Genomic DNA, 23,318 nt, shown 5'->3' with positions numbered 1-23,318 from the left:
AAGTTAGGCAATTGTAATAGGTTTATCTAGAGGCATTTGTTTTGGATCATTGATTTCGTGAAGTATTGGGAAAAAAATCCTACCGAGTAGTAGGTCGTGGGTTTTTCACCTTTTGAGCCAGGTGTTTTCCACGTAAAAATACTTGTGTTCTTTATTTTCCGCAGTTATTATTTCTACAATAGTAGGTCAAGAAACACACAGAAAAACTAGGTCCTTCTATAATTTGTGCATGCAAAAATTAGACACCACACAAATCACCCCATCTTGTGTGGCATTGAAGTACAAAACATCAACAAGTTTTGCCAATGCTAACTCAATCACAACAACAACAAAAGTTCTTCCTAGGAAGCCCCTTATGCGTGCTCCGAAGGGAATCAATTAATAGTTTAGTCCTTTAACGTCAATATTACTATTAAAGAACCTCTCTGGCCGGTACTCCTCTGGATCATCCCACGACAACGAATCTCTTCCGATTGCCCAAGTATTAATTATGACTTGAGTTTTAGCAGGAATGTGACAGCCTAGTAATTTTACGTCTTTTGGGTATTCTCGAGGAAGTAGTAGCGGAAACGGTAGATGAAGTCTGAGACTCTCCTTGATCACTGCTTGCAAGTACTGCATATTTCCCAAGTCATCCTCTGTTATCTCCGATTTCCCTTGGGCTAATCCTCGCACTTTATTCTGAAATGTTTCGATAGCTCTTGGATGCCTCAAAAGCTTAGCCATTGTCCACTCTAGAGCTGTATATGTTGAATTCGTGCCTGCAGCAAACACATCCTATACATTAGCCAGAAACACAAAAGAAAAAAAAAACAAGCCCAACCTTGTATGTTATTACTAACAATGGGGGATGATGAACGCAAAAAAGTACTTGGTGTCGTCTTACCACCATTTTCTTCTCGAATTGATTTTGAGATAGTAATTAGTTTACACATATTGTTACTAAAATTAATACACATTTTAGTAAACCTAATCTGTCAATAAATGATGATAGATCATTATGTTGAATTAAATAATGCATACATTACTAGCTATGTAGAAGTACGAGATGCTTTCCAAGAGGATAGCTTTCAATGAATCCCTTTGAAAAGGACAACCTGTTTCCTTTCCATTCTGAATTTCAAGCAAATCGTCCACAAAGTCTTTAGCTTCACTCTCGTGGTATTCTTCTTTTTTGTTCCTAATCATGTGTTCTTCAATCACACTCTCCAAAAATGTGTCCAACTCCTTAGCTACTTTCTCCACTTTGGGGTCAATAATAGTCATTTTATTGATGTATAGCGTAAAATATGCTATGTTAAGTAATTGCATAAGAGGGTGACACATGGAATTGAAGGCAGAGGATAGCTGTTATCCCCTAGACAAAGATCCTCGGTAGATGTGGGTTGTGACAAGGATTTTCATGATGGCCTTGTTACACAACCTGAAAATTGGGGCAACATCATGAAGGATAGCTCGGCATGACGGACTATGCGTGGTTGACAAATGCACCTTGAACGGAGGCAAGACACATTTCACATGGACGTGCGGGTTGGCATAACAATGGCAAGACAAATCCATGTCAAAGAAGGGGCCAAAACATGGCAAGACAAGGCACGGCAATGCGGGACAAGCAATGATATTAATGTAAGCAGATTTGATCAAGTTGAGGGCGACTTGACATAGGCGGGCAGCTGTGGCAATGGGCGTGTACGGCTAAGTCAATATACGACAAACTATGGTCATGACATCAGGGCGGAGCACTATCAAAGGGAAAGGCTGAGCGCAATGCCAGCCTTGGGCGTGCAGCAGTTGGCCAAAACAAGCACATGCAGTGCCCATGCAGGGCAGTTGAGCGGTTACAACCGCCCCATTCAAACATGATTGATCATGGAGCTAAGTGGAGGCACATTTTTAGATCATGGCTGATTGTATTGCATTGTGATACACATTTTTAGCATGTTCCCTATGTTTGCTCATCCGTTGGTGATAACTGCGATTTCTGCATGTTTTTTATACCCATTCTTACCTGAGCTTTGTGCATTTATTGCCATATAATAGTCCCAAAATGCTTACAAATGACACTTGATTGCAAGTTTGAGCGACGAGATGACAAATACTAAAGATCGACTCAAAAAGGAGTGAAATCTGCCAAGTGTCAAGAGACAACTGAAAGGGGGGATCAAAAGGCCATGCGCGGTCCGCACTGTTCTGTCACGCGGCCACGCAGGAGAGTTCAGAAGCTGGGCATATCCAAGTTCAACCTGTGCGGACCGCACTATTTTGCCATGCGGCCGCGCAGGAAAGTTCAGAGGCCATAATATTTTTAAGATAAGCTGCGCGGTCCGCGCCTCTTCTCGCGCGGTCCGCGCCTCTTCTCGCGCGGTCCGCACCCAGTTCCAACGCGGTCCTAGCAATTGCCCTCAATGCAAATGCATCCTCAACATATTTAAAATTGCAAACTTGTGGATTAAGTGCGACACAGGAGCATCAAGAGTTGACACATTTCATCACGGAACCTTTCTCAATTTCTTTGGTCATCATGGAACCCAAACTCACACATCCTTGACTTTCCCTGAGTGAATCTCACCTATTAGGGTATTTGCACACAAATCGAGATGAATGGATTTCTCTCTCGTCTCTCACAAAGAAGAGGCTCTGAGTCCGGCTCTAAGTACCATATGCTTGCCCCTTATGTAAGTATCCACTAATGTAGGCTTCCCTCAACTCAAGATCATATAGGGCTTTTGATGAGTCATTGTGAAGGTTTTTGGTAAAGGTAGGACGTGTTTTTGTTCAAATGGGTTTAATCTTCCCTTAAGCCCTTCTTTTGATTTATTTTGGCACACTTTCTTGACTCAATTGAGTAGTTCACTTCTTTCAAGGGGTTAGAGGGACACATTGTCACTCTTTCTTTTGCAATTCAAATCCTTTCTCCTTTTTATCACTTTTCTACACCTTTTTCACTTCTTTTTGTCGTCCTTGGATTCCCTTTTTGGTTTTTATTCATTTTTGTCTTTCTTTTTGTCTTTTTCTCTTTTTCATTGCCTTCCTTTTTTTTTTTTACACATTGATGCCCTTCCTGTCTCCCCCCCCCAAACTTAAACATTTGCCATTTACTCAAGGGATGTTTTAGCTCATAATTGATCTTCTAACATTTTTGGTTTTCTTTTGTTTAAGAGCTACAATTTATCAACTACAGTTGTAAAACTAGGTTATGCTAAAATTATGATTCTAAATTGTATGCAAGATAGATAAAAGCACTAGGGATGCAGCATTTACCTAGGTGGTCCACTAACGGGTAGAAATTCCTAATGCAAGAATGACGAATATGGGGCTTATGCTATAACCGTTGCACCTTTTACACCCACTCTCACACCTCTCGGTAGAGAGAGTGATTTTGCCCAATTGACTCTCTCGAGACCAATTGGGTAGGCTAATTTGCCCAAGCAACTTATGGTTCAAGTTGGGTAATTACTCTCTCGAGGTTTAACCCGTTAATTGGGACTACCATTCTCATGGGTCCATCCCGATTCCTTGTTGGAGTTAATCTTGAGGTCATCGACTCTCTTTCTCAAGAAGAGTCAAGACCCACTAAGCTAGACTGGTCCGCGCAGGTTGAACTTGGATATGCCAAGCTTCTGAACTCTCATGCGCGGCCGCGTGACAGAACAGTGCGGACCGCGCTGTTTTGCCACGCGGCTGCGCAGGAAAGTTCAGAGGCCATGATATTTTTAAGATAAGTTGCACGGTCCGCGCCTCTTCTCGCGCGGTTTGCACCCAGTTCCAACGCGGTCCGCGTCCCTTTTAGTGCGGTTCGCGTGGATGAAGTTCATGCGGCCGCACGTCAGTTGGGACTTGTCAATTGATTGTCTAAAATGCTACCAAGTGTAATTGGACAGCCTGCACTATAAATATGTGCATAAGCCTATCCTAAAGGGGAAGAAAACTTAGTCTTGTGACGAGTGTTAGCCAAAAACGTCTATGTGTAATTCCTAAGGTTGGGAAATCCGTTTTGGGGTAGGGAACTAGGGAGTTATTTATTCTTGGCCATAGGATTGGCTTCTTTGTGTTCTTGTATTCACATATTAATACGAGTTGGGAAGAAATTCCTGTAAATTTCGTGTGTGCCTTTGCTTTACTTGCTGCCTACATTTTTCTATTCTCCAACATACCTAAAATAAATCTAAGTGTTGGAAAGGCTGAAGTCAAGGCTGGGCTTGACTGTCGCACGGTAGTGAACCTCGGGCAGAATTTGAGAGACATAAATCACCCCTATGACAACTGGTATTAGAGAGGGGCTGAATCGGGGCGAAGACACTATGTTCATTAGTTGAATTTCGTAAAAGATGGTTGGTGGCAACACAGATCTGAGGGAAAACGTTGCTACATTGGAGGCACTCGTTGGAACTATTTATAGTGATCAATTTCTGACTATTGTGACTCGTCTCGCCTATCTTGAGGCCGAGATGAACAGGCTGAACCAGGGGTGCACAAAGCGAAAAATGGGTTACTGCGTCGTGTTGTTGTCAATGATGAGGCACAACATGAGGCATATCGTACCAAGGTCAAAATTCCGGAGCCTAAATAGTTTAATGGTGCAAGGTTTGCCAAGAAACTCAAAAATTTCCCGTGGGATATGGAGCAGTACTTTCAGGCTGCCCATATGCGAGACGAAGACAAGGTCACCATTACGACTATGTACTTGGTAGACGATGCAAAGCTTTAGTGGAGGACGTGTGTGGAAGACGATATAAGTGCTGGTGGGCAGAAAATTGACTCTTAGGAAAGGCAAAAAAAAATAGTTGAAGGATCAATTCTTTCCTAGCAATGCGGGATGGATTACTAGAGATTGCTTAAAAAGTTGAAACAAACCGGAACGGTTAGGGAATATGTCAAAGATTTCAGTTCTTTGATGTTGGATATAAGCAACATGTCTGAGGATGACAAGCTGCACAATTTCCTTTATGGGCTATAGTCGTGGGCACAGATGGAACTCTGAAGGAAGAATGTGAAAGACCTTGCTAGTTCCATCGCTGCTACGGATGTGTTGGGTGATTTTTGGTTGGGATAAAATGGTTCTTATTTCTCTACTACTTCAAAATCTAAACATGGGAACAAGGACAAGGCAAAAGAGTGGAGGAAAAATGGAAATGACATGGGTAATGCTATTGAGGGCAATGGCAATGGAAAGGAAAGTCAATGTGCTGAACCTTTGACAAACAAGGGACAAGACAGCAAGTTTGATGGCTGTTTTATTTGCAAATGACCATATATGGCAAGGGACTGTCCAAAACTTGAACGTCTTACAATTTTGTTTGCTGATGAAAAAGGTGAAGATAATCAAACAAGGAAGAACATGAGCAAGAGGCGACATATTTAGGGCCTATTGTGGTACTGAAAAATGTAAAAACCGTTTCATCGAGGACGACGAATTCTTCGGGTGGGGGTGATTTGTTAGCCCCTTGACAAAGTTCCTCGGTAGATGTGGGTTGTGATAAGAATTTTCATGATTTCCTTGGCATACAACCTGAAAAATGGGGCAATATCATGACGGGTAGCTCGACATGAGGACTGTGTGTCACGACCCTAAAACCGACTCGGTCGTGATGGCGCATATCATGAAACTAGGCCAGCCGACACAATTCCCGAATTCAACCAGTATTCAATAAAAGTCATTTTTAAGCCATTAATTAATCAATAATCTCAAAATCTAAGTCTAAATGAATAGTGTAGAATAAATACACAAGCCCGACATCGGGGTGTCACAAGTCACGAGCATCTACTAAGGTTTGAATACAACAAAGAGTCTGAAAACATACTATAACAGGCTACGGGAGATAAGAGGGAGAAAGCAGGACTGCGAACGCCAGACAACTACCTTGCAAACTCCGATGACTCTGCCACTGAGCAATCAACACCCGTTATCGGGTTTAGAAATACCTGGATCTGCACACAAGGTGCAAGGAGTAATGTGAGTATGCCAACTCAGTAAGTAATAAAAATAAATGAAAGCTCAGTAGTAAGAAAACACGTAAATCACATCATAACGCTACAACAAATACATTACATTTTCAAAACAGTACAGAAATCATTTATTTCATAAATCAAACTCAGTTTCAGTAAAAGCCCTTTACTTTTTTAAAAACATCTTCCAATTGTTTCAAAAGAGTGATAAAACAATAAGTAAAAATGATAGAAATGTAAACAGCCCCTCAGGCAAAACATGTATCACAAACCGCCCCTCGGGCATAATATCAGTAGAACCAGCCCCTCGGGCTACCTCACGATCACTCGTAATTAGCCCCTCGGGTGTAACACAAATCAAAAACAGCCCCTCGGGCAACAACATGAAACAAAACTAGCCCCTCGGGCTACATCACATCACTCACACTGGATACCTGCGCTCACTAGGGGTGTACAGATTCCTGGAAGGGCTCGTACAACCCAAGCTCTATAACAAGCCATCTCGTGGCATAATCAGTCAGGCCATCGGCCTCAGATAACAACAAGTCACCTCGTGACATAAATCAATCAGGACTTCGGCCTCACAATATCATGAATCAGTAACAACCTATTGTGGCTTGCAGCCCGATCCCATAATATCCTCACAACACAGGCATGAGGCCAAGGTTGTGCATAAGAGTAAAATGAAGCTCTGCCACAAGGTCCTGTTTGAATTTGTCAAAACGTGTCTGCTGCCTAGGCAGAAAAGAAGACACATTGCTAACTACATGGACTTAGTATTGATGGTGTGTCTTGAAAGTGGCAGGCATATCAACTGGCCTGCATTTATTATCAAGCTACTAGACAGGGTTATCAATGGCTCCAAGGCCTATTCCACCCCTTATGGGTTTATTCTGGCTACTATTCTGGATTGTTGCAAGGTGCCCCTGAAGAAGTGGGAGATGGACACAAGCAAAGACCATTTTGGAATCAACACTTTGATTGCTTGTGACTATGAGATTTATGCCATTCCCAATGAACCCGGTTCATCTAAAAAGACACATGTCAATAGCAAGGTCAGAGCTCTAGTACATGAGAGTCGGGCAAAGGATGCTAAGATAGCTAGGCTGAAAGCTCGTTTAGTAGAGGTAGAATCTGATAGAGATGCTCTCAGAACTGAGCTCACAAAGGAAAAGGAGAAGAATGATGGCATTCTTCAAAATATGTTGCACCTTCTCCAAGACAAAACCCAACCCTCCAGCTCTTCAAAGCCTTAAGATTTTTAGCCTTCATTTCCTGAACCTTGTCTAGATCTTTCAGTGACCCAGATTTGGGATTTTTCTTATTTTGCTCATGTTTTGACTATTTTTATTTCTTTTTGTGGATTGTCGTAGCATCATATTCTCTATCAATGAAGTATGTTGTTTTTGCTCTTGTTATTGTCTATATTTCCTTGATAGTTTAAATATTGATTACTGATGATTAATCCATGATTGCACTTGCAGTTTCCCCAGTGGGCATGAGTAATTTTTATAATTCTGGGAATCACACTGTGTTTATTCAACTTTTCGATGATGCCAAAAGGGGAAAAGATATCATGTTTTACATTCTGAATAAGTGATGTTTATAACCTAATGAACCTGGTCCTTGATGATAAGTAAAAAAATTCTAACTATGCATTGATGCATAAGCTAAGTTATGATGGGGCTTAAGTGAGTGAAAAGCACAGATTTTGTCATCATCAAAAAGAGGGAATTTGTTGACCAAGTAAAGGTGGGTTTTGAAGACTGACAAAGGAACTCTGACATGGACCAGGTCCATCCTAGTGAAGCACAGATATGGTCAACTCAAGCGTGTGAGATGCACGTGAAGGAGATAAACCTCACTTACCAGAAATGATATCTTCTGATCCTGATCGAAAAGGTTGCATATTAGATAAGGATAAAGATTCCTTACTCAAAGAGAACACGGTTTAAGAGATGGATAAAGTTAGAGGATGAGACCAACTAGAACTCTTCCACCAAGTAAGAGTAGCATCAGTATTCTAGTCAATATCTATTTAATAACTCCATAAATATCAGTGTTGTTCTCTTTTACAGGTAATGCACATAAGCAGAAGTTAAACGTGAATTGAGAGCAAAATAGCAAGGCAGTTTTGCAAGCAATTTATGTGTGATTCAAGCGTGCAATCCTGAAGCTACTTAAACCAGATAGAAGAACCAGTTCCAAGTGTCTATCTTTTATTCTAGTTCAACTGTAGTAGGTGTTTTCATATTGTACCTTTTAGCTTTATCTAGAAGCAATTGTATTAGGTACTTAGAGTTTTCAAGTTAGAGTTAACTTGAAGTTGTCGCAACAGCTGAGGCTGTGTGCTACAATGGGATTAGAGTTAATCCTAGGTTTACAAAAGAGTTTTTGTAAATGCAGTTTTAGACTCAATGATTTTAGTAGAGAGTTTGGGAAAATCCTACTGGAAGGTAGGTCGTGATTTTTTCACCTTTTGAGCCAGGTGTTTTCCACGTAAAATCTCTATGTTCTTTAATTTCTGTATTTATAATTCCGCAACAGTAGTAGTTGGAACATGTAGAAGAATCAGGTCCTTCTATAATTAGGTTAAACGAAAAATTGGGCACCACACAAATCATCCCCCCCCCCTCTTGTGTGGTATTGAAGTATAGAACATCAATCACTCTCGAGCCAATAAGCGTCTCAACTAATGTTAGAACTGAACAACAAGATGATAAGAATTAGGAATGATCAGTATATTGCTTATCTTACAAATGATCAAAACCTCCTTTATATAGTAGGTATGTTCTATTCTTAGTATAATTCTATACAAGGTAAAAAATCTCATGATTGCTAATTAATCGGGCTCTCCTTGATACGTGCCGCGATTTCCGCCGTGATCTCCAACTGATCTTGGATAATTCGGCCTTCCATTATTTGGCTCAACAAAGTTCCCTCGATATTGTTAGGTCCTGGAGTCTCGCGCTTAACGACTTGACTTTGCTCTTTGGTGGTTTCGGTCGTATACAGATAGTCCCCTCATTTTTCAGAGAGAAGATGATGAGAAATGATATGCACTTCCGAACCTCGCTTCGATAGATCATGATGTAAGCGAAAAAAGGTACAACTCCCTATCAGTACCATTCTACGAATCAATTTACAAGGAAGAATCAAAGTATATGAACAAATCAGAAGGATCTCACCTGATATAACTTCCACCGCGGCACGCAGCCTGGTTCAAACACATCAAATCACATGAAATCGCAAAGGTCTCACCCTCAACTCTGAATCACAAGTAGAATACACATCATACCAATCGAAACATTCCACTAATTAAATTTTGACAGCAAAATTACAACACATACTGGCTCCCACACCGGTAGAGCATCTAAATCACAAATTGTAACCAAATTACTCAGAAATCACATCAAAACCTATCGTAATGGACAACAGTAACTCACTTCTAGTCTCATAACTCTCAATAATGAATAAAAACAAAATGATAGACACGTGCTACCACTTTTAGAATCTCCCAACAAGGGCAAACACATAAGCAGAGTACTAAGTCACAAAACTCTCCCACATGTGAAGCAAAATAAGAGGACTCACCCCGATAAGCAGAACCGAAAAAAAATGAATGATGTTCCTCTATAACAAATCAAAACCATACATGTACGACATCACCAGGTGCAGCGCCCTCAGACCTACTGTGGGAAACACATCAACGAGTTGGGCCTCTACCTCTTGGGCGCACTCTACTCGCATATATACCATACTGTGACACATATGTCCAGAGTCTGGGATAATCTCTCACCGTGTGGCTAGCATCTCCACACTCGAAGCAGCCTCTCTGCTGATGTGGCTATGAAAACGGTGCGATACGAGTACTCTGAGACCCATGATCACCTGAAACACCGTGCGAAGCCTAAAGTGCAAACTGATCTAGCTGACCCACAAAACCTCTACCATGTCGTACCCTGCCTCAAAAGTAAGGACCAGTGGATCCCTCTGGTCTACGAGGTCTCTTAGCCTCCCTATCCTCTCTTTCCTGACCCCGCTTGTCCTATTTCTCCTGGCCTCGCCTGCCTTCTCCCTCCTAGCCCCACCTGACCTCTCTCTCCTGGTCCCACATACCCTCTAATCAGCGAGCGATCCACCTACTGAAATGAAACATATGACTCCAACTACCGAGCCATGCTGAACCGAATATCATGTTTGAGCCCCTCAATGAATCTATGGACTCGCTCTCTAACTGTATGACCAAAGCATGTGCATGTCTGGCCAAATCACTGAATCTGACGGCTTACTCTGAAACTGACATAGTGCCCTGGCGGAGCTACATGCATCATAAAGGGACTGAGGAACAAAATCACTCAGGAATATCTGTGAAAACTGAGCCCATGAAAATGAATCTGCATCGGCCAGGATACCTAACTCATATGCTCGCCACTACTGATATGTCGCTCCATTAAGCTGAAACGTACTAAAAGAAACCCCACTCATCTCCACAATACCCATAGTGCGGAGAATGTGGTGGCACTCCTCTAGAAAGCCATGTGTACCCTCTAAAGCCAAACCACTGAAAGCAGGAGTGCCATACTTCTTGAACCTTGCAAGTCTAAGTTATTCTTCCTCAGATGTTGCGGCCCTAACCATGGGCTGAACTGGGACCATAGGCGGTGTCGCCATGACACCTGGAATCATAATAACGTAAACTCGCTGTTCTAGAATACGGGCGGTAGAGGTCTGAGTACCTCCCCCGATTTGTGAAGTAGCTGGTGCAACCGAAATCAACCCCGCCTGAGCCAGTGTACCAAACATGGTTAAGAACTATGTTAAAGTCTCCTGAAGTCCGGGGATAACAGAAGGAGCCTCCGGTACATATACCCCAACCGGAGCTACTAGCAGCTCCTTAACTGTTGCTCTGGTAGGTGCCCTAGCTGTGGCACGTGCTCCTCTTTGGCCTTCGCCTCTGCCCCTAGTGACACCCGCTCCGGTGGCAGCGTCATCAGTAATTGTCGCTCGTTTCATCACCATCTATGAGAGAAGAGAATGATAGAAGCCCAAACTCCGAGATCAATAAACTCGCACGATAGGAATAAAAGAAGTGAAACTATCCTAATGTTATATAGCCTCTTGAAGATAAGTACAGATATCTCCGTTCCGATCTGCAAGACTTTACTAAACTGGCTTATGATTCATAGCATCTATGAACCTAGAGCTCTAATACCAACTTGTCACGACCCAAATTTCCCTCCGTAGGATGTCGTGATGGCACCTAGTCTTAGGGAATAGTAAGCCTAACATTTTACTGAAATAATAACAATGATAAATAACGACTGACAAATGCAAAGTAGAAATCTCTACACAAGACTTACAATCCCAAAACCGATAATACAAGTCATAAGCTCTATTGAGTTTACTAGAAAATCAACAATACAACTATTTCGAAATAGAGATAAAACAGTGCAAGTAAAATATCAGAAGGTGACTCTGAATCTTGCAAACACAGCAGCAGGTCTACCTTGAGTCTCCACAGCAGATACGTACAGCTAGCTAGCGATCGACTAACTCCAAAATACCTGGATCTGCACAAAAATGTGCAGAAGCATAGTATGAGTACACCATAGCAGTACCTAGTAAGTATCAAAAATAACCTCAATGGAGTAGTGACGTGGGACAACTAAGACATCTGATAGACTAGATAACCTGGACATGTATAAGTGTAGAACTAATAGAGTATGATATCTCTACAAAGACTACGCATAATGACTACAATAACACGGTACTTGCAGTAAGAAATGGAAGCAACAATTAACAGCGGAACACAACAATTAATAATAAAGTAGAGTGGGTTGAACAAATTTTAAATACGGTAAGAACAAATAGAGGAAGGACAAGTAACAACTCGACAAGAATAACCGCTTTCACACAGGTTTATCCAATAATCTCCATGGGGTATCAAACCTCCAAAATAGTCACAATTCACGGGTCCCAATTCGTGAACCCTAATCACTTGGAATCTTGTACCCTCATTACAACAGGTAACTGCACGGATGACTTATATGCCAATAGAATCATTCTGATATAGAAGACAAATAGACGAGGGTGTGTAGAAATGATCAATAACATCGGGATCCATCTCTTAAACCGCTAGGGGCGATTAACTATGTGTATACTTATGCAAGTGTTCTAACACGTTTTAGGCCAACTAATAGGAGTAGGAACAATGAATGACACATAAGAAACGATCAACACAAAATGTACATGGTATAACTCACACAGGGTAGGCACGTCACCAAACAAATATCATCAACAATAACAATGCCCTCAAGCCATCACAAGTCATCACAATTCAATCCCCGACATAGCCCACCTTATCTCACCATGTGCGCAATGATAAAGTGAATGCTCGTCTTATCTTGCCGCACGTGCATAGTAATGTTTCCACCTTTTCTCGCCACATGTACAAACACACAGATATAGTCTACCCTATCACTCCGCATATGCAACATCAATAGTGACAATAGCATGGCAGAAAGCTTGTGAAACCACCCAAACAAATCCTCCCAACCATATCACGTGCCAAAAATACAACAACACAATAGAATGACCTTCACAACATGTGCCCATATTCCACAACACTTCCTCTAAACAAGTTCAATACCATAAATGCGCATAGCCCTCGGCTCAACAAACTGAGTACAACAACAACAACAGTACGTGAGAATACGACAAGAAAATCACCTTAAGAGCTTTCGAACACAAAGAAACGGTAGAACGAGCTCACAAAGAATAAGCACAATGGAGAATACTTGCCACGACCCCAATCCCCGGTCGTGATGGCGCCCAACACGATGCTAGGCAAGCTCGACCAATTCGTCACTCACAATCCCTTATGTAGAATTCATTACCAATTAATAGGATTTAATGCCAAATAAACATGATTATAACTCTGTAGTAATAGATAAACAGTACGAAAAATCTATAAAATATCAATATAAATCCCATCGATCTGGTGTCACGAGCCAAGAGCCTCTAATACAAGTCTGTGTAGCAACTTATACATAGAGTTGTCTAGAATGCGGAAAATAAAGAGGATAAAGGGAGAAATCGGGTCCTGCGGACGCCATGCAACTACCTCGATGACTCCGGAATAAGCTAAACAGCAGCAGAAAGCTCAAACTATGCCTCCGGGATACCTGTATCTGCACACATGATGCAGGGAGTAAAGTGAGTACTCCAACTCAATGAGTAATAGCAATAAATAATGGCTGATGAAAAGAAAACTCGTAAAACACTATGCAGTTCTATATTAAAACAGTGAGAATATCAAAAACAGCAACTGAATGAAGAAGTCAGTTAAAAGTCCTTTAAGCCAGTATTCATTTCATTTACTCCTCACGATAACTGAATTCATATTTGTACTGCTGCGGCGTGCAGCCCGAAATCCATGTAGTATACTGCTACGGCGCGTAGCCCGATCCATATATATGTATATATACTGCTGTGGTGTACAGCCCGATCCAAGAATAGTCGACTATGCTTACAAGGGGTGTGCAGACTCCGGAGGGGCTCCTTTAGCCTAAGCGCTATACTATTGCGGCGTGCAGTTCGATCCATATAATATACTACTGCGGCGTGCAGTCCGATCCATATAATATACTACTGTGGCGTGCACCCCGATCCATATAATATACTACTGCGACGTGCAACCCGATCCATAGCATATCAAATACCCTCACAATGGGGTTCTCGACCCCTCTCAGTCAATATAGACTTGGCCTCTCGGGCACACTAAGATATGACGGGGTTCTCAACCCACACGTTACTTTCCTTAGGATTTAACAATTTCTAAAGTTGGTTCATATTATGTTATCAGTTAAGAACATGACTGAGGGTATGATTTCGACAAGAAAAGTAAAGTCAACCAATACAAATGTCCCCTAAGGGTTCTACAGATCGGCTCAAGGCCCCAAACATGGTAAGTAGCCCATAATATAATGATATTAATTAAGTTTCAGTCAAAAGTACAGTAGAGTCATCAAACGGGATGGACCGAGTCCAAATCCCCGGTAGTAACAGACCCTACGCTCATCATACAGCGTGTGTCTCATCTCAACATAGCACCATGTTGTGCAAATCCGGGGTTTCAAACCTTCAGAACATCATTTATAACTATTACTCACCTCAAGCAGGCCGAAATCCTAGCTCGCTACCCTTTTGCCTCGCAGATCAACCTCCTCGAGCGTCGAATTTGATCAAAACCATAAGTAATACGTTACAAGAGGCTAAGGGAATACAACCCAATCGAAAAGACTCGAAAAGCATCGAAAATCACGAAGTTGGCAAAACCCGAGCCCCGGGCCCACTTCTCGAAAAATCAGAAAATTCATATCACCGGATTTCTTATCTCGCCACGAGTCTATACATATCAAATTTACCGAAATCCGAGCTCAAATGCTCCCTCAAACCCCAAATTTACATTCAAAAAGTCAAGCCCTAATTCTTCCCCTTTTAATCAAATTTCCATGAATTTAGGTGTTGAATCCACAATTAAATGATGTTTCTAGGCCATAGGACTCACCTCCAATCGATTCCCAGTCAAAACCCTCTTTAATCCTCGTCAAAAGCTCTCAAGGTAACTCAAAAATGGAGGAAATGGGTTTGGGTTCGCGGATGAAATGTTTTTAATATTCTGCCCGGATCACTGTAGCTAACTCTATGCGATCGCATTCAAGCCCCTGCGATCGCATAGACCAAAAATCTGCAGCTCCAGAATTAACCCTATGCAATCGCATCCTATCCTCTGCGATCGCATAGCACAATCACCTTAGCCTATGCGATCGCACACCTGCTCCTGCGATCGCATTGAACAAATTTCCACGAAAATCCGGGATAAACTTTACACTGTGCGATCGCATGCCTCCCTATGCGATCGCATTGAACAACCAAACAACCCCTAAAAAATTCTTCTATGCGATCGCAATGCCACTCCTGCGATCGCATAGAGCAAAACCCTGCAGCACTGATCTGCAGATTTCTGCAACATCCTAAGTCCCAAAATCATCGGTTAGCCATCCGAAATCACCCCGAGGCCCCCGGGACCTCAACCAAAAGCACCAACACATCTTAAAACATTATTTAAACTTGTTCCAATAATCAAAACACCACAAACAACGCCAAAACCATCAAATTGCATCGAATTCAAGCCTAAATTTCTTAAAAACTTCTGAAATACGCCTTTGATCAAAAACCCAACCAAAACACCTCCGAATCATCTGAAATTTTGCACACATATCCAAAATCACCTAACGAAGCTACTGCAACTCTCAGAATTCCATTCCGACCCCCGTACCAAAATCTCACCTACCAACCGGAATTCGCCAAAATACTAACTTCGCCAATTCAAGCCTAATTCTACTCCAAACCTCCAAAATCAATTCCGATCACACTCCTAAGCCACATATCAACCTCCGAAGCTAACCGAATCACCAGAAATTACATCCAAGCCCTCTAACTCAATAGTCAACATCCGGTTGACTTTTTCGAAACAAGCCTTCCTTAAAGAGACTAAGTGTCTCATTTCCTATCAAAACCAATCCGATTTAACTCTAACACACCGAATACCGATAACGAAACATGAAGAAGCATAAAATGGGGGAAACAGGGTAGTAACTCACGTGATGACGGGCTGGGTCGTCACATCCTCCCCAACTAAAACAAACACTCGTCCTCGAGCGGGTCAAGAAACATACCTGGAGCCTCAAACAGGTGAGGATATCTGCTTCGCATCTCCCGCTCGATCTCCCAAGTAGCCTCCTCCACGGGCCGACCTCTCCACTGCACCTTCACCGAAGTGATATCCTTTGATCTCAATCTCTGAACCTGATGACCTAAAATAGCCACTGGCTCCACATCGTAGGTCAAATCATCATCCAACTGGACCATGCTGAAGTTTAAAACATGAGACGGGTCCCCAACATACTTCCGGAGCATAGAAACATGGAATACCGGATGCACACTCGACAAGCTAGGTGGCAAGGCAAGCTCATAAGCCACATCTCCAATACTCCGAAGCACCTCAAAAGGCCCAATGAACCACGGACTCAACTTGCCTTTCTTCCCAAACCTCATAACACCCTTCATGGGCAAACCTTCAGCAAGACCTTCTCACCAACCATATACGACACATCTCGAACCTTCCGGTCCGCATAACTCTTCTGACGTGACTAGGCTGTATGAAGTCTTTCCTGAATCACCTTCACTTTCTCTAAGGCATCCTGAACCAAGTCTGTTCCCAACATCCTAGCCTCGCCAGGCTCGAACCAACCAACTGGAGATCTACACCGTCTCCCATACAAGGCCTCATATGGTGCCATCTGAATGTTGGACTGATAGCTGTTGTTGTAGGCAAACTCTGCAAGTGGCAGAAACGCATCCCAAGAACCTCCGAAATCAATAACACAGATGCGCAACATGTCCTCCAGTATCTGAATGGTGCGCTCGAATTGTCCGTCCGTCTGAGGATGAAACGCTGTGCTCAACTTTACCTGAGTACCCAACTATCTCTGCACGGCTCTCCAAAACTGCGAAGTAAACTGAGTACCCCTATCTGAGATAATAGACATTGGAACCCCATGCAATCGGACAATCTCCCGGATATAAATCCCTGCCAACCTCTCTGAAGAATAGGTAGTACACACAGGAATGAAGTGTGCGGACTTGGTCAGCCGATCCATAATCACCCAAATAGCATCAAACTTCTTCAAAGTCCGAGGAAGTCCAATCACAAAGTCCATAGTGATCCTTTCCCACTTCAACTCGGGAATAACCATCTGATGAAGCAAGCCACCCGGTCTCTGATGCTCATATTTCACCTGCCGACAATTGAGACACCGAGCTACAAATCCCACAATATCTTTCTTCATTCTTCTTCACCAATAGTGTTGCCTCAAATCCTGATACATCTTCGCGGCACCCAGATGAATGGATACTGCGAGCTATGGGCCTCCTCCAGAATCAACTCTCTAAGCCCATCCACATTGGGCACACAAATCCGTCCCTACATCTTCAACACGACATCACCATCAATGGTCACATCTCTAGCGTCATCATGTTGAACTATGTCCTTAAGGACAAGCAAATGCGGATCATCATACTAGCGCTCTCTGATGCGATCATATAAGGAAGACCGAAAAACCACACAAGCCAACACCCGACTAGGCTCCGAAATATCTAGTCTCACAAACCGATTGGCCAAGGCCTGAACATCAACTGCAAAAGGCCTCTCCCCAACTGGAATGTACGCCAGACTCCCCATGCTAACCGTCTTCCGGCTCAACGCATAGGCCACCACATTGGCCTTCCCAGGGTGATACAAAATGGTAATATCATAATCTTTGAGCAACTCAAGCCACCTCCGCTACCTCAAATTAAGATCCTTTTGCTTGAACAAATGTTGAACACTGCGATGATTGGTGAATACCTCACAAGATACGCCATATAAATAGTATCTCCAAATCTTCAAAGCATGAACTATGGCAACCAACTCTAAGTCATGAACAGGGTAGTTCTTCTCATGGGGCTTCAACTAACGAGAAGCATATGCAATCACTCTACCCTCCTGCATCATTAAACAACCAATCCCAACTCTCGAAGCGTCACAATAGACGGTATAAGAACCTAAAGCTGATGGTAACACCAATACCGGAGTTGTGGTCAAAGCTATCTTGAGCTTCTGAAAGCTCTTCTCGCACTCGTCCGACCATAAAAATGGAGCACCCTTCTGCGTCAACTTGGTCAAGGGCGATGCAATGGATGAAAATCCCTGAACAAACCGATGATAATAGCCTGCTAACCCAAGAAAGCTACGAATCTCTATGGCTGAGGACAGTCTAGGCCAACTCTGAACCGCCTCTATCTTCTTTGGATCAACCTGAATACCCTCATTGGACACCATGTGCCCCAAGAAAGCCACTGAATTGAGCCAAAACTCACACTTGGAGAATTTTGCATAAAGCTTCTCCTCCTTCAATCTCTGTAATACCACTCGCAAATGTTGTGCGTGCTCCTCCTGGCTGCGCGAGTACACCAATATATCATCAATAAAAACAATCACGAACGAATCTAGATATGGCCGAAATACATTGTTCATCAAATGCATGAATGCGGCTGGGGCATTAGTCAGCCCAAAGGACATAACAAGAAACTCATAGTGCTCATATCTAGTCCTGAAAGCAGTCTTCATAATATCTGAATCCCTGATCTTCAACTGGTGATAGCCTGAACGAAGATCAATCTTGGATAATACCCTTGCCCCCTGAAGCTGGTCAAATATATCATCGATACGGGGCAGGGGATACTTGTTCTTCACTGTTACTTTGTTTAATTGCCTGTATTCAATGCACATTCTCATTGTGGCATCCTTCTTTTTCACAAATAGAACTGGTGCACCCCACGGTGACATACTAGGCCGAATGAACCCCTTATCCAAGAGTTCCTGAAGCTGATCCTTTAGTTCTTTCAACTCTGCCGGTGCCATACGATATAGAGGAATGGAAATGGGCTGAGTGCCCGGCACCATGTCAATACCAAAATCAATGCCCCTATCCGGTGGCATGCCCGGCAGGTCTGCAGGAAACACATCGGGAAATTCCCTCACAACTGGAATCAAATCAATGCTAGGAGTCTCAGCTCCAACATCCCTCACAAGAGCCAAATATGATAGACAACCTTTCCCAACCATACGCTGGGCCTTTAGAAAAGAAATCACCCTACTAGGCACATAGTCAATCACGCCACGCCACTCGATCCTCGGAACACCCGGTATAGCCAAAGTGACTGTCGTAGCATGACAGTCTAGAATAGCATGACACGGAGATAGCCAATCCATGCCCAGAATAACATCAAAGTCCACCATGCTCAACAGCAATAAATCAACTCGGGTCTCCAGACCCCCAATAGTCACCAAACACAACTGATATACATGGTCTACAACAATGGTATCACCCACTGGGGTAGATACATGAATATGTATGGCAAGACATCCTCGAGTCGTACCCAAATGATGAGCAAAATATGAAGACACATAGGAATAGGTGGAACCGGGATCAAATAATGCAAAGGCATCTCTGTGGCAGACTGAAACAATACCTGTAATGACAGCATCCAAAGCAATGACGTTGGGTCTGCCTGGGAGTGCATAGAAACGGGCCTGACCGCCCCCTGATCGACCTCCCCCTCTAGGGCGACCCCTGGCTGCCTGACCTCCACCCCTAGATGGTTGGGCGGGTGATGAAGTAATTGGAGCAGAAGTCGAGGGCTAACCCCTCTGCTGAGATGAGCTAGCAGCACGGCGAGGACACTCCCTCCGCATATGCCCGAACTCTCCACACTCAGAGCAACTCCCGGGTGCTGGGAACTGGACTGAAGGGAACCCCTCGTGCTAGAGTGGCTAGATTATGCACTCGGCCAGGATGAACCCTGAGCAGACAGAGCACGAGACGAACTCTATGCTGGAAGAACGCTGAGAGATGGCTGACTTTGTTGAGGACCCTGATAACCATGACCAGAAGATCCACCTCGGTACTCAGGTCGAGCTGACTAAGCGGGCCTGAAAGAACGAACCCGACCCTACTGGAACTGGCCCCTCAAAGGAGCGCCACTGAAACTGCCAGAACATCGAGGCCTCTTGGCCTCCCTCTCCTCTCTCTCCTGACGGCGAGTCGTCTCGATATCATAAGCAATATCAACTGCATCCTCGAAGGAAATACCTAAAACACTCTCTCGAGTCATCAGAATACAAAGGTGGTAATTAAGACCATCCACGAACCTCTTAATCCTCTCCCGATCAGTCAGAACTATCCATGAGGAATAACGAGCCAACTCAAAAAATCTCACCTCATACTGAGACATAGTCATATCTCCATGGCGAATCCACTCAAACTGTCTACGCAGCTCCTCCCTCTGAGACTGCGGTATCCACTTCTCCAAGAAGAGAGTGGAGAACTCCTGCCAAGTCAAAGGTGATGCACCTGCCGGCCTACACCTCTCATATGCGTCCCACCAAGTGAAGGACGCTCCAGTAAACTGAAATGTAGTAAAAGCCACACCGCTGGACTCAAGAATCCATGTTGTCCGAAGCATACACTGACACTTGTCGAGAAAACATTGGGCATCCTCGCCTTGAGCACCACTAAAAGAAGGAGGCTGAAGTCTACTGAACCTCTCGAGACGACGCTGCTCATCGTCTGGCATAACTGGTACTACGAACTCCTGAACTGGTATAACCGGCTGAGCTGGAGGTGCCCCCGGCGTCTGTAGTCCCTGCACTACCTGCTCAGGTGTGCGAGTAGCGGGGGTATGATTGCCTCCCCTGGCCTGTGAAGTAGCTTCTGTTGTGGTGGACGAAACTGCCTGAGCCAAGCCTGTGCAAACTGTCAAGATATGTGCCAAGGCCTCCTGGAGACCTGGTATCACAATGGGCACAGTTGGTGCCTGCACTGGTGCTGCTGGAGCCTGGTCCTGAGCTGGGGCAACTAAAGGATCCACAGGTGTTGCCCCTGCTGCTCTGCCTCTACCACGACTGCATCCACGGCCTCTAGTAGCCTCAGTAGGTGGTACTGGTGGTCGTCCGGCGCGTCCGGTAGCTCGAGTCCTCACCATCTGTGAGAGAATGGAATAAAGAAAAATTTAGTATTCGGATCAACGGGTTCGCATGACAAGAATTTCAAGAATGTGGAATTTTCCTAACAGGTTCTACACCCGAGGATAAGTACAGACATCTCCGTACCGATCCGCGAGACTCTACTAAACCGGATCAAGACTCGCGAGACCTAGTAACCTAGGCTCTGATACCAACTTGTCACGACCCCAATCCTCGGTCGTGATGGCGCCCAACACGATGCTAGGCAAGCCCGACCAATTCGTCACTCACAATCCCTTATGTAAAATTCATTACCAATTAATAGGATTTAATGACAAATTAACATGATTATAACTCTGTAGTAATAGATAAACAGTACGGAAAATCCATAAAATATCAATATAAATCCCACCGATCTGGTGTCACGAGCTAAGAGCCTCTAATACAAGTCTATGTAGCAACCTATACATAGAGTTGTCTAGAATGAGGAATATAAAGAGGATAAGGGGAGAAATCGGGTCCTGCGGACGCCATGCAGCTACCTCGATGACTCCGGAAGAAGCTGAACAGCAGCAAAAAACTCAAACTATGCCTCCGGGATACCTGTATCTGCACACATAGTTTAGGGAGTAAAGTGAGTACTCCAACTCAGTGAGTAATACCAATAAATAATGACTGACGGAAAAAAAACTCGTAAAACACTACGCAGTTCTATATTAAAATAGTGAGAATATCAAAAACAGCAACTGAATGAAGAAGTCAGTTAAAAGTCCTTTAAGCCAGTATTTATTTCATTTACTCCTCACGATAACCGAATTCATATTTGTACTGTTGCGGCGTGCAGCCCGATCCATGTAGTATACTGCTGCGGCTTGCAGCCCGATCCAAGATTAGTCGACTGCGCACACTGGGGGTGTGCAGACTCTGGAGGGGCTCCTTCAGCCCAAGCGCTATACTACTGCGGCGTGCAGTCCGATCCATATAATATACTACTGCGGCGTGCAACCCGATCCATATAATATACTACTGCGGCGTGCAACCCGATCCATAGCATATCAAATACCCTCACAATGGGGTTCTCGACCCCTCTCAGTCAATATAGACTTGGCCTCTCGGGCACACTAAGATAAGATGGGGTTCTCAACCCACACGTTACTTTCATTAGGATTTAACAATTTCTAAAGCTGGTTCATATTATGTTTATCAGTTAAGAACATGACTGAGGGTATGATTTCGACAAGAAAAGTAAAGTCAACCAATACAAATGCCCCCTAAGGGTTCTACAGATCGGCTCAAGGCCCCAAACATGGTAACTAGCCCATAATATAATGATATTAATTAAGTTTCAGTCAAAAGTACAGTAGAGTCATCAAACGGGATGGACCGAGTCCAAATCCCCGGTAGTAACAGACCCTACGCTCATCATACAGCGTGATTCTCATCTCAACATAGCACCACGTTGTGCAAATCCGGATTTTCAAACCTTCAGAACATCATTTATAACCATTACTCACCTCAAGCAGGCCGAAATCCTAGCTCGCTACCCCTTTGCCTCGCAGATCAACCTCCTCGAGCGTCGAATCTGATCAAAACCATAAGTAATACGTTACAATAGGCTAAGGGAATACAACCCAATCGAAAAGCATCGAAAATCACGAAGTTGGCAAAACCCGAGCCCAGGGCCCACTTCTCGAAAAATCAGAAAATTCATATCACCGGATTCCTTATCTCGCCACGAGTCTATACATATCAAATTTACCGAAATCCGAGCTCAAATGCTCCCTCAAAGCCCAAATTTACATTCAAAAAGTCAAGCCCTAATTCTTCCCTTTTTAATCAAATTTCCATGAATTTAGGTGTTGAATCCACAATTAAATGATGTTTCTAGGCCATAGGACTCACCTCCAATCGATTCCCAGTCAAAACCCTCTTTAATCCTCGTCAAAAGCTCTCAAGGTTACTCAAAAATGGAGGAAATGGGTTTGGGTTCGCGGATGAAATGTTTTTAACATTCTGCCCGGATCACTATAGCTAACTCTATGCGATCGCATTCAAGCCCCTGCGATCACATAGACCAAAAATTTGCAGCTCCAGAATTAACCCTATGCGATCGCATCCTATCCTCTGCGATCGCATAGCACAATCACCTTAGCCTATGCGATCGCACACCTGCTCCTGCGATCGCATTGAACAAATTTCCACGAAAATCCGGGATAAACTTTACATTGTGCGATCGCATGTCTCCCTATGCGATCGCATTGAACAACCAAACAACCCCTAAAAATGCTTCTATGCGATCGCAATGTCACTCCTGCGATCGCATAGAGCAAAACCCTGCAGCACTGATCTGCAGATTTCTGCAACATCCTAAGTCCCAAAATCATCGGTTAGCCATCCGAAATCACCCCGAGGCCCCCGGGACCTCAACCAAAAGCACCAACACATCTTAAAACATTATTTAAACTTGTTCCAATAATCAAAACACCACAAACAACGCCAAAACCATCAAATTGCATCGAATTCAAGCCTAAATTTCTTAAAAACTTCCGAAATACGCCTTTGATCAAAAACCCAACCAAAACACCTCCGAATCATCTGAAATTTTGCACACATATCCAAAATCACCTAACGAAGCTACTGCAACTCTCAGAATTCCATTCCGACCCCCGTACCAAAATCTCACCTACCAACCGGAATTCGCCAAAATACTAACTTCGCCAATTCAAGCCTAATTCTACTC

The 23,318-nt window shown here is 43.5% G+C and overlaps 1 protein-coding gene across 1 annotated transcript; it reads right to left on the bottom strand.

Moving 5' to 3' along the window:
• Nucleotides 1–378: 378 nt before the first annotated feature.
• LOC104224567 (cytochrome P450 71A4-like) lies at nt 379–1,266 on the bottom strand. The gene is made up of 2 exons (XM_009776245.1): nt 1,024–1,266; nt 379–777 (listed from the first exon to the last, which is right to left on the bottom strand). Exons 1-2 carry the CDS (start codon nt 1,264–1,266, stop codon nt 379–381), a joined length of 642 nt encoding a protein of 213 aa, XP_009774547.1.
• Between the last annotated feature and the right edge of the window lie 22,052 nt (nt 1,267–23,318).

This window comes from Nicotiana sylvestris, chromosome 3 (genome assembly GCF_000393655.2).
Source record: "Nicotiana sylvestris chromosome 3, ASM39365v2, whole genome shotgun sequence".
Lineage (NCBI taxonomy): Eukaryota > Viridiplantae > Streptophyta > Magnoliopsida > Solanales > Solanaceae > Nicotiana > Nicotiana sylvestris.
This window is presented reverse-complemented; position numbering and strand designations above follow the sequence as displayed.